The sequence below is a fragment of the Papaver somniferum genome, chromosome 5 (assembly GCF_003573695.1).
Source record: "Papaver somniferum cultivar HN1 chromosome 5, ASM357369v1, whole genome shotgun sequence".
Lineage (NCBI taxonomy): Eukaryota > Viridiplantae > Streptophyta > Magnoliopsida > Ranunculales > Papaveraceae > Papaver > Papaver somniferum.
The window spans coordinates 88,524,698-88,536,081 of NC_039362.1; the positions used below are offsets into that span (position 1 = coordinate 88,524,698).

General features: G+C 36.0%; 2 protein-coding genes and 1 pseudogene across 2 annotated transcripts; 1 reads left to right on the top strand and 2 right to left on the bottom strand.

Moving 5' to 3' along the window:
• The first annotated feature begins 3,065 nt into the window (after nt 1-3,065).
• Nucleotides 3,066-3,654, top strand: LOC113277620 (annotated as a pseudogene).
• Nucleotides 3,655-4,169: 515 nt separating this feature from the next.
• Nucleotides 4,170-7,110, bottom strand: LOC113282145 (protein Daple-like). The gene is made up of 4 exons (XM_026531089.1): nt 6,914-7,110; nt 6,624-6,659; nt 4,658-6,547; nt 4,170-4,569 (listed from the first exon to the last, which is right to left on the bottom strand). The coding sequence occupies exons 2-4, from the start codon at nt 6,657-6,659 to the stop codon at nt 4,459-4,461; spliced, it is 2,037 nt and encodes a 678-aa protein (XP_026386874.1). The 5' UTR covers nt 6,914-7,110; the 3' UTR covers nt 4,170-4,458.
• A 1,682-nt stretch (nt 7,111-8,792) lies between these two features.
• Nucleotides 8,793-9,476, bottom strand: LOC113279277. The gene has a single exon (XM_026527974.1). It carries the CDS (start codon nt 9,474-9,476, stop codon nt 8,793-8,795), a length of 684 nt encoding a protein of 227 aa, XP_026383759.1.
• Between the last annotated feature and the right edge of the window lie 1,908 nt (nt 9,477-11,384).

The window sequence follows — 11,384 nt, forward strand, 5'->3', positions numbered from 1 at the left end:
CTTCTCTATTTTTCTCATTAACTGCTATAAGTTCCGTACAACCAAAACTTATAGTGAGTAGCTCAAACCCTAAAGAAATGGGCCGTCAGATGACAATAACCCTTACAACTGACAGTACGATCAAAGGTAAACCCTAATACTTACTTAAGGACTAATCCACCTATTAATTAATACGGCTAATCATTAAATAAAGACTGAGTAATCATAATTTGATAAATACACCCGCAACATTACTTTAGGCAGCCCAGTGATATGACACATGGGTGATGCAAATGATTTGGAATAAGTACATATGATTAATAAGTGCAACTAAAAGCATATTTTTATGATATGCAACTGAAGTGACGATCATCCCTTGCGAGTTTCATTTATGCACAAACAGTGGGATAGGATCTTACAGCTCATTCGGTTGGGAGAATTGGAAACCTAAGAATTCAATTATGGGGTAATCCAATTCCTAGAATTGAATTCCAAGGAATTCGATTCAAATACTAAAATTTTATGTTCGGTTAAGGTAATCCAATTATCTTTGTTTTTATCCCGGAATCCAATTCCATTGCACTATCGGGCCAATGTAATGGATTCTACTATTTTAGAGGGAATTAAATTCCTAGAATCAAAATTCTTAATTATAAAGAGTTCATTTTCCACTTTCGGTTCAAGGAATTGGGTGCATTCCCTAGGAATTGGATTACCTAGCATCCAATTCCTTCAACCAAACGTGTTGTTAGTTTAATGTAACATTAGCTTTAGAAATTTAACTAATGTGTACAGAAAGTGAAAGAATACAACGAGTGAAAGCATTGAAAGCACATGATGCAAGTGTAAATGTAGATAATGTTATATTCAATGATCGGGATGAATATCTCATTCTTTTTGCATTGTTTTGACTGTAACAAAAATGACCGGTTCACAAAAGAACCCTTAAATCTAAGTCATATGACGATCAATTATTTTTGAAAATCAATTCAAATAAAAATTAGGGATTCTTTTTTTAATTTTGATTATAGCGTAATAATTGATTCTCACAAATATCTATCATTTTCACCAGAGGTTCTTCTATCCAGATTTCTGAAGAGAGCAGAGAATAAGAATAACTACATGCTACTCTTACCAATTTCGTAATTCTGACATGGCAATGGTAGGTTAATGGTTTTGTTGTATCACATAACTACATACTACTCTCACCAACATAATATCACGGGATATGCGAATTTAGAAGATTTGATGGGTAGGTAGATAACTATTAGGAATATTAGATAAAGGGGTACCATCAATATTTCCGATGGTATATAGAGGAACACCCTTTTTTAATGACTGATTTTTTTGCCTTAAAAAGAGCTTATGCTAATAATATTCTTCCTCTTAGAAACCTATTATTTTTTCCTCAAATTTTTTCTATCATTAACACAATTTATTTAGCCTTTAAATTAAATTTTGAGAACAAATTTGTTGCCTCCAAAGCCAAAATCTTTTTGTCCTTATCTAATTTCGTCAATCACAATTATTTTTGGTTTAGAAATTGAATTCATATACGATTTTTTTCCTTTCTAAAGTTCTTTTTTTTAACGAAAAACTAAAAATCCATTTAATTTTCTTGCTTTGGAATATTAGTTGTCTTATTCAAAATTGTAAAATGAGAAAAGGTATTGACACAAAAAAGACTTAAATTTTATTAAATCAAATAATTAAATGTGAAGTACCATTGCTATGACATATAATCTGCAATTATAAACCGGACAAACTAAAATCATGCAAAAATGCAGCATTTCGTATCATTCCGCACCATTTGATTCATCGTCTCTTGCCGGAATAGTCTGCAAGTAGCTTCTGAATCTGTGATGCCTTTGAACCAGCGTTACCGTCAGCCCCTGCCGACGATATGGGTCGTTTATACTCGTATTTTAAAAGTAGACAAATGGAATTGAGGAAGGATGTGAAACGGGCTTTTGAAATTCTTGAAGCGGAAATTCGCCATCATTTATGGGCCTCATCATGGTCTAAATGCTTGTGAAATGCATAAGACTGTGCTCACTTGCATAATTAACAGATGTGATCCATGTGGATGTTCAACGGATTTTTAACTCTGTCCCGCATCCAATCCATTAGCGTACTCCGCAAAAAAAAAAAAAAGATGGGCGGTTCAAATCCGTGGACTTGGACCCAAATGCTCACCCCTTAATTTTCTTTGTCTTGAGTCCGAATCCGAAAACTATATTTTGTCGTAATATAAAATGGTGTATCCCTGTGGCCTGTGCTTTCATTTTGTGCACTAGAGTGGGTTGATATTGATGGGGCTTTATCGGTCTGGTCTACAACATTAAAATAATTTGGTATTGTTCTATAGGTGCCCGATTGGGAGAACTTCCCAAAAGTCTGTTATTTTCCGCACACCGAGTACAAAGTACACTTGATGAAAAGATACCCTTCATTTTGGTTTCATGTACATTGAATCTTCATATATCGATACATTATGTATATACGAATATGATCCGCAATTGATGAGGTTATGATTGCTGGCTTAATTTTTTGTTGTATCTGATGCGATTTTTTCTTTGAAAGCACCCATTTATGACTTATGAGTATAGCTCGGCATTGTTTCTTACAGTCTATATAAGTTCGTCATTATTCTTCTTATTCTAATACATCAAGAAAAGCTCTTTTTCTTCTCAATTCATTTAGCCGGTTTGGCCGGTGGGGATACTTGGAAACTGACCAACATCGGCTGCGTGAAGCTTGTGGGACGCTGATGAATCAGACTTCATGGTTACTGTGCTAACAATCTTTTGCGAGGATACATAAGAGAGAATAAAGAAAATTGATGAATAGCATACGTACATAAAAATTCTCCAATAAACCACTATTTTTCTTAATATAATATATACTCGTTTTTGGCTTATTTTCTCACAAATATATGTTTGTTATTCTAATGTGATTATAATCTACGTTATTTTAATCTAACTGCAGGAACCCTGTATGCATATCCAGGCGATTACGGGATTGGTGAACAATCAATGGAATTGGCACCTGCAGGGAACTTATGAGCTTGTAGGAACTCATAGTTGTTGGGAGAGCACTACCATCTGGAAATGAAGACATTCCTAAGATTTATAGGATGAAGCTTTGGGCAACCAACGAAGTCCATCCAAAGTCTAAGTTTTGGTACTTCTTGAGGAAGCTCAAGAGAGTTAAGAAGAGCAATGGACAGATTTTGGCTATTAATGAGATTTATGAGAAGAGCTCAACCAAGATCAAGAACTTTTGTATCATGGTTGCGTTAACATGTACAGGGACTCAAGGAGTACCGGGTCGCTATTCTCAGTGGAGGTGTCAACAGATGTGACAGCCATGGCTACCCGTCAGAGTGAGGTCTCTCCATGCATCCAGATCATCAAAACTGCAACCGCCCTGCTAAGCTTTCCAAAAGAGAGAGCACAAAGCAATTCCACAAAAAAGGCATTAAGTTCACATTAGTATTCCAGAAGGTTAGACCACCAACCAGGAAATTGAAGACCACATACAAGGCAACAAGGCTCAACTTGTTCAAGTAACCACTTCGTCAGGACTCACAAGTGTTAGTGAAGTAGTAGATTGTTAGACTCAGATGATGAGCTAGCGAAAAAGACACCCAAAATGTGAGATAGTGTGAAAATAGACGCGGTGAGTGGATCCTTCCTAGAATTCAAAATTTTAGTTAATCAAATTCAATCTCATTATAACAAAAGCAAATATTTATGGAGTGATCGATAACTAGACATTTTCATATCTAGAGTATGTTCTGTTCATAGTCGCACCCTAAACCATCACAATCTCACCCATAGGCCATAGGGACCCATGATAGCTAACATTTACTGCTGAATGATTATGAGGATTAAAAAAAATATATATTTACAACCAACGTTTTTCAAAACTCAACACGACAAAATTACCTTCAAGTCACAAGACTCACAACCCATCTCAAGAGTCGAGAGTTTCATGATGTCATAAACCTTTAATCTAGTCTGAGGCAAAAATATTCTGCAAGAAAATTGGGTAAAAACGAAACGCAAGGACTTCCGAGATTCTACGTGAAGTAAAACAAAAGAAATATAGATATACAATTCTCTACACATAACAACTAACAACTGAATAAGCACACCCCAACCAAGGACAAGACAAAGCACTTCCCATAAAAGGCCCAAGTCGGCAGCAGTTTTATATTTCAAATTCAAAGCATTAACAAAATCTGAAGTTCAGTTGAACATCCTGAGCGGACTGTTAACAACCCTATATCCTTCCACATCTACCATTAAATCATCAGCTAATTCATTCCCGCACATTTACAATCTTATTAGTGTCAATAAAAAATCTCAAAAAATAAGCATTACTATACTCTTACTGTGCAGCTGAATATCATTTACCTAATTAAAGGAATACTTAAGGCTCATGTACGGTTCAACTGAAAACTGATCACTTCTTTCAGCGTAGCTCTCTTCTTCTCTTTAAAATCCAAAGCACTTCACCTCCTCTTATTCTCTTTACTCCAATCAAATTTCTGGTTACCTTTTCTGACTCCATTCGCGGCATTATCTACAGTAATCACATACATTTAGATCAAACTAAGGTTGAAAAAGGAAAGAAAAAACTTCTAAATAAAAATACGTTTAGATATATGTACCTTGATAAGTTCTTGGCGAGCTTCCTGAAGCTCCTTAGTATAAACCTGTTCCTTGGCAACCAATGTTTGGTTCATCTCTTTAAGCTCTATGCACATTCTTTCATTCTCAGCCAATGTTTTCTCACGTTCATAAAAAGATTCATTAACCTCAGAAGTGACGGATCGAACAAATTCAGCCTTCTCTTCATTGAGAAATTCAATATCAGATTGCAATTTATCCTTCTCCTCAATGAGAAGTTCAATATCATTTTGCAACTTATCCTTCTCTTTGTTGGTGAGTTCAAAATCGGTTCCTAGTTGAGCCTTCTCTTTGTTCAAAAATTCAATATCACCATGCAGCTTACTCTTCTCATCTTGGAGGCATTCAAATTCAGTTTCCACTTCACACTTTCTTTTCTTGAGCAGCACAACATCCATTCCTAGTTGAGTTTTATCTTCAGTGAGAAATTCAAAATCACTCCATAGTTCAATCTTCTCCTTGGCGAGAAACTCAGTTTCAGTTATCAATTTAGCCTTCACACTGTTAAGCAACTTAGTATCATTTCCCAAGTTAGTCTTCTCATTGCTAAGAGATTCAATTTCACTATCCAGAGAATTCTTCTTTTCATCGAGGGAACGAATATCACCTTGAACTGCAGTTTTCTTTTCATTGAGCGAGCAAATATCACCTTGTACGGCAAACTTTTCTCTGTTCAGAAATTCAAAATCACTTTGCAATTTCGTCTTCTCCTCGTGGAGCAACTCAGTCTCATTTCCCAAGTTAGTCTTCACATTGGTAAGTGATTCAATTTCACTTCCCAGAATAGTCTTCTTTCTGTTGAGCAAACAAACATCACCTTGTACGGCAGACTTTTCTTTGTTGAGAAATTCAGAATCACTAAGCAATTTCGCATTCATTTTGTTGAGCAACTCAGTCTTATTTCCCAAGTTGGTCTTCTCACTGCTAAGCGATTCAATTTCACTTTCCATTTCTGTCTTCTTCTTTGTGAGTGATTCAACATCACTTCTGAGTTTCAACTCCTTTCCGCCAAGATCATCCTTCTCTGCCTTTAGCGAATCAAGATCATTCACCAATTGCTCCCTCTTTTTGTAGAGTAATTCTAGATCATTTTCCACTTCCGACTTTTCTCTGCGAAGTATTTCCTTTATGCATCCCAGTTTATCATTTTCCTCGCAAAGCAAGTCAGCATCCTTTTCCATTTCATCCTTCTCCTTATTGAGTGATTCAATATCACTTCTGAGTTCCAACTTCACTCTTTCAAGTGTAGCATTCTCTACGTTCACCGAAACATTCACCAATTCCACTTCTGACTTTTCTTTGCGAAGTATTTGATTTTCACATCCCAGCTTATCATTCTCCTTATGGAGCAAGTCAGCATCCCTTACCAATTCAGCCTTGTTCTCATTGAGTGATTCAATATCACTTATGAGTTTCAACTTCTCTTCGCCAAGTATAAACTGCTCTACCTTTAGAGAATCAAGTTCATTCGCCAATTCCTCACTTTCTGTATTGAGTAATTTTAGTTCATTTTCCACTGCAGACATTTCTACGAGAAGTACTTTAATTTTACATCCCAGTTCATCATTCTTCTTACAGAGGAAGTCAGAATCCCTTTCCAATTCAACCTTCTCCTCCTTGAGCGACTTAATATCACTTCTGAGTATTCCATTCTCTCCCTTAAGTGCGATACTCTCTTCCATGAACCGGAAATAAGGCTCCACTATCGTTGTCAATTGATCATGGTACAGCTGAGCAGTCTTATCCAACTCCATCTTTGTCTTCGTAATTTTCTCAATCTCACTTCTCCTTTTCAACTTCAAGTTGTTTAAAGATTCAACATACTGATCCTCGTCATTTGATACAGTTGGTGCAGAATTGCGTGGTGCAGCCTACAATGCAGAAGATTTTATACATCAATTCCAACAATATTCAAAGCATGACTACAAATAAATTGAATCAACCTACCGTTTTCGTTGCAGATTGCTGCTTCCTCGTCATCATCTGTAACAACAACAACAACAACAACATGAATCATACAAATATCTAATCTCTTTTCCACAAGTCTAATTTTCATCATAAACCCTAAAGAAAATAATCAAATGAAACAGTAAAAACTGATTGATAAGGTTATAAATCGAAAACAGCAACTCGTATATTCATACACAAATAAGACAATACAAGTGGTAGTGATATTGATTTTTTTTTTTTGTTAAAATGAAATAAAATTGATTGAAAATGTAGACGATTTTACAAACCTTAAGTTAGTTTCCAAGTCAATAATCTGCTGCTGCTCCTGTTAATCCAAAGTTAGGGTTTTAATTGTGAGTTTTGAAATCTCTTCGGATCTTCTTCTTCTTGTTTTGAGTATAGAAGTTCAATTTTATCCCTTGTTGAAATATACCATGCGCCTTTGGGGGACAGTTAGGATGCACCGGGCTAAGGACGACAGTTGTCGTCCCTAGTCCACAGCAAATCGGAAAAATATAGGAGATAATTTTGGTCAGTTACGGCTAATGGGATATTTATCCCCCGAATTTATGCCAAAATAATTGGAAACTTGGGTTACATTAGGGCAACTCGTATCGGGAGAAAATACATCTGTATTCTCATGATGATCTGTATTTTATGGACCAAAAATGTTATTATTGGTGATTTTTCATCCACATGCTAGCCCTCAAATGTAAGGGGTTGTTGATACCTCATTTGGATATTGAGTGTCCTGATTATATATTTTTTTTAATTTTTTCAAACGCATCCGGTCACTTAATGGCCGGGTGCAATAAAACTTTTCTTTTCATCAGGCAAAACTAGGTGGTCGGATGAAGTTTATTCATTTTGAATTGATTTAATTAGGGGCATATATATATATATATATATATATATATATATATATATATATATATATATATTCTCGTGCCTAATGTATAGGCATGGTTTGCTATAAATTGCGACGGTTTATTTTAACTCAACAACAATTATAAGTATTGTGAAACTAAAGGTTTTAAAATGTATTTAGGTAGACTTTAACCGAGTGAGCATCTAACTTACGCACTATGAGTTGACTATGAGTGGTTGGATGGATTAACATTTTGATTTTTTTCCCACGATAGATTTTGACTCACTAATTGCTGAGGGTCCACATATATATATGGATACTCTCTAATTTATGCATGTTTTTACCTTGGTATCATAAGAATGCCCTTAATATGAAAAATAATAATACAGTAGAACCTCCATATATTGATACTCCATATATTAATAACGATTTAGGGGGAAAGCCACTTTTAGTGTGGGGAAAGCTGATCTCAGTCTAGCCTATTTGACTCCGGGTCAATATTGGGTGGAAAAAAGTATAACTCTCCCCCTATCAAAAGATCTGGTTAGAGAATACAGTGCCATATAACCCTAGCTTTCTATAGTTACGTATTACGAAGAAACTTAATGATAAATTAATAAACAAAATAGTTTATGCTTTATTTCTAAAACTAAATACTTAACAAGTTGATTATGAAGAACTCATTAGTTAGTGCAAAGGACTTCACAAATGAAAGAATATCAGACACCAATATTAAATTCTTTGATTGCTTCCCATAGCTTTGTAAACAGAAAGTAGTTGCTTCACATCATCTTTGCAGTCGCACGCTACAATTTATTGAACGTAAACACTGAAGGCCCTTCAAAACATATAAGTTTCTCTCCCATGTCACCACCTCCTTCGACTTTCGTTTCAGCTACAAAACACATTCAGCGAACTAATCTTGTAAGTTTAAGAGATATGTGTATTTATGTTATAAAGCTACAAAACACGTTCAGCAAATGTGATATGATTTTCCATTAGCTGCTACTGTATTCTGATAAAAACAAAGCATCATCCAACCTCATATATACTTATCTCTTGGCTACCTAATTAACAATAATGCTACATAATGTATTAATATCTAATAGAATTGATAAATAAATTGATTAAATTGATGCGTACCTTTCTCGCCGTATCTGCACTAAGTAAGCTGTCCTAACCACTTGCAAAATAGCGTTAATCATCCAAGTTAATCGTTCCCAGGCTTTCATCATCATTACTGGCCTTTCCTAATTTTGAGAGTGCTTCATAAACTGTAATTCTCTTCTGGTATAGAGTTAACCATTCACGTCCACACTCGGGTATGGAGCGATTGGCGCATTGGGTTCCATGTGCAGACTAACAAAATGTGATCCATCAACAAAACCCATAAAGATGATCCTACCCTTTGTCCTAGTGGAAGGTTTAACATGGTTCGGCACAAAAGTATTGCTGCCATGCTTGTTATATATAACAACGACGGTTGTGAAGGTCTCCGCTATAAGAAAACCAGCTTCCGGCAAAGTCATCCAGTATTTGACATCCATATCAACACCACTGATTGGGAAGTCTACATTCTCCATTATATCTTTAAACCCCTTGACATCCCACATCGATTGATAGAAAAGCCTCATCTTTTTTAGATTTTTTACCATCTTTTGTCGTACATACCTCCATGGTGCTTCTACATTCTTTGTCAACAATTTCAGTTGTTTGGCCACAACCCAGTACCCGCAATGTCCATCCGTTTTTACGTCTTCAATTTCATTTACAAAAGGTTGAATCTCTAATGGCAGTCGAACCAAGTAATATTCATCAACTGGCTGTTTGGTTGACACTGTTTTAGCTTGTGATGCCCGTGGTTTGCAGGCCTTCTTCAGCATCGGCTCCTCAGCATACGATAAACTAGTTTTAACAAGTTCAAATTCTGATAAGTTCCGTTGATTTGTTCTTCGCCTGCTGCAACTTTGTCGGCCTACCATGTTGTATTTCAGACACTTTCGGTTCTTTAAAGTAATTTGTCTTCGGATTTCCAAGCACTCCGAGCTCTGATTGCATGATAGCTCTTTGAGTATCAGTTGAAGCATCCCACACTTTATTAATAACTTTTATTTCCGGCAGATCTTGAAATGCTTTTGTTGTACGATCTTTCATTGGAGGAGTACTTGTCAATTGTCGATAAAACGAATCGATGGCGCTTAAAGGTATGAAACCATGAGAAGCCTAAAATTGAAGCAACATGTGTGCACAAGGTTACCTATTGGTTGTAAGAATCACACACCCACATTTTTTGATATCCGACCCATGCTTGTCAACACGTTTTAACTCATCAATCAAAAGCCTCAGACCTAAGTGCGACACATTATTAAGAAGCATCTGAAACATTGGTTGTCTTAAATAATTATGCATGGTTCTTGTTGCGCTATCTTCGAACTCACTTTGAATTTGCACAAAATCATTTTCAAACCTCATGTGAGCATTATACCAACAAGTAACAAATGACCCTTGTGATGTTCCGAAGTATTTTTTCAGTGCACCATGTGCACTTTCAACCCTACTTGTTGCGACATTGTTGTAATGTTTAACATTAATAATCCATGCCCGAACAAACTTCTGTTTTAACTTATCCAAATAAGTCTCTGTCACATACTTCACCGATTTGCCGTATTCAGGAGACCATGTAGCACAAAACCTTTTATACCGGTCATGTACGGTTAATGACCAGCAAAGGGATTTCCAGTCTTCCATAAAATTATCAAACAACTTTTGGTTTTTCTCTTTTTTAGCATCTCTGTCAATATTCTTGACATCATTATTTTGGGATTCTTTTGGTTTCATAGTATCTCTCATTTCTTTGTTTTCTTCGTCTGGGTTATCCCTAACAATTCTAAAATGCTTAGCACATTTTGAATAGACATTATTTCCGATATGCCATGTACACAAAAGATGCGATGTCATTGGGAATTCGGAACGGCAAACGTACGAGTATTATACGGTTTTGTAAAATCCAGATTCGGTCCAAAATTCGGTCAACGGGACGTGATTCGTCAGTAATTCGGAACGGCATACGTACGTGTATAATTCAATTTATAAATGTGAGTTCGGCTCTGAAAATTCGGTATCTATATATAACAAATAATTTGTATTTATAAGGTCATAGACCAATGTTTATGCATATGTGTGAGTTATTTAAAGAAAAAATAAACTTAATATGATGATATTAATAATATATACAACATTAGTTATCCAAGAGGACGTCGTATGGTGGTTTAGATGCTTGGTTAGTGAGTTTGAGATCTCTCTCACCTTCACCTTCAAATCTCTTCAGTCGTTTTTGTTTCATAAAAATTACAACACGTCTAATATTCGGTCGTGTATGCTCGGAAGGCAGTAAAGCCCAAAAAGTGGAGTCTTTGAAAAGTAAAAGCTAAAGAATTTATGGCGAATTAAGCGGACGTATCATTCGGAATACGTAAAATTCGTGAACGGTTCGCGAATAATCCGGGAATGCCACATAATACGCGACTTGGGTTCGGAATTGCAAACGTACGCGAATAAGACGGTAAAATTCGTGATACGGAAAAATTCGCGAATCATTCGCGAACTTACTACGAGAACCACACTTTACCCGAACACGCCATTTTCCATAGTCTCCACAAAGAGCACTAAGCAAAAATGGGCACCCACATTTTTTAGTGCCGCAATGCTTTTTCCTCACATTTGGGGTTTTGATACAGTTTTTACCCTTGTGGCTGACGTGCTTACCACTTCTCTCGCATTGCATTTCTAAATATGATCCCTTACCATTACCATCTAAATTTTTTGCCCTGGATGATTTGCAAACAACAACACAGTTCAAAGTTTTGCCTAATTCCATGCACCAATCACAA

What these genes read in the sequence shown, in the direction of transcription:
- LOC113282145 (XM_026531089.1), bottom strand. Translation starts at nt 6,659, where the DNA reads ATGATGACGAGGAAGCAGCAATCTGCAACGAAAACG. An exon ending in AGCAATCTGCAACGAAAACG is followed by an intron (nt 6,548 to 6,623) that starts GTAGGTTGATTC and finishes TCTGCATTGTAG; the next exon opens with GCTGCACCACGCAATTCTGC. An exon ending in CTCGCCAAGAACTTATCAAG is followed by an intron (nt 4,570 to 4,657) that starts GTACATATATCT and finishes TGATTACTGTAG; the next exon opens with ATAATGCCGCGAATGGAGTC.
- LOC113279277 (XM_026527974.1), bottom strand. Translation starts at nt 9,476, where the DNA reads ATGGTAGGCCGACAAAGTTGCAGCAGGCGAAGAACAAATCAACGGAAC.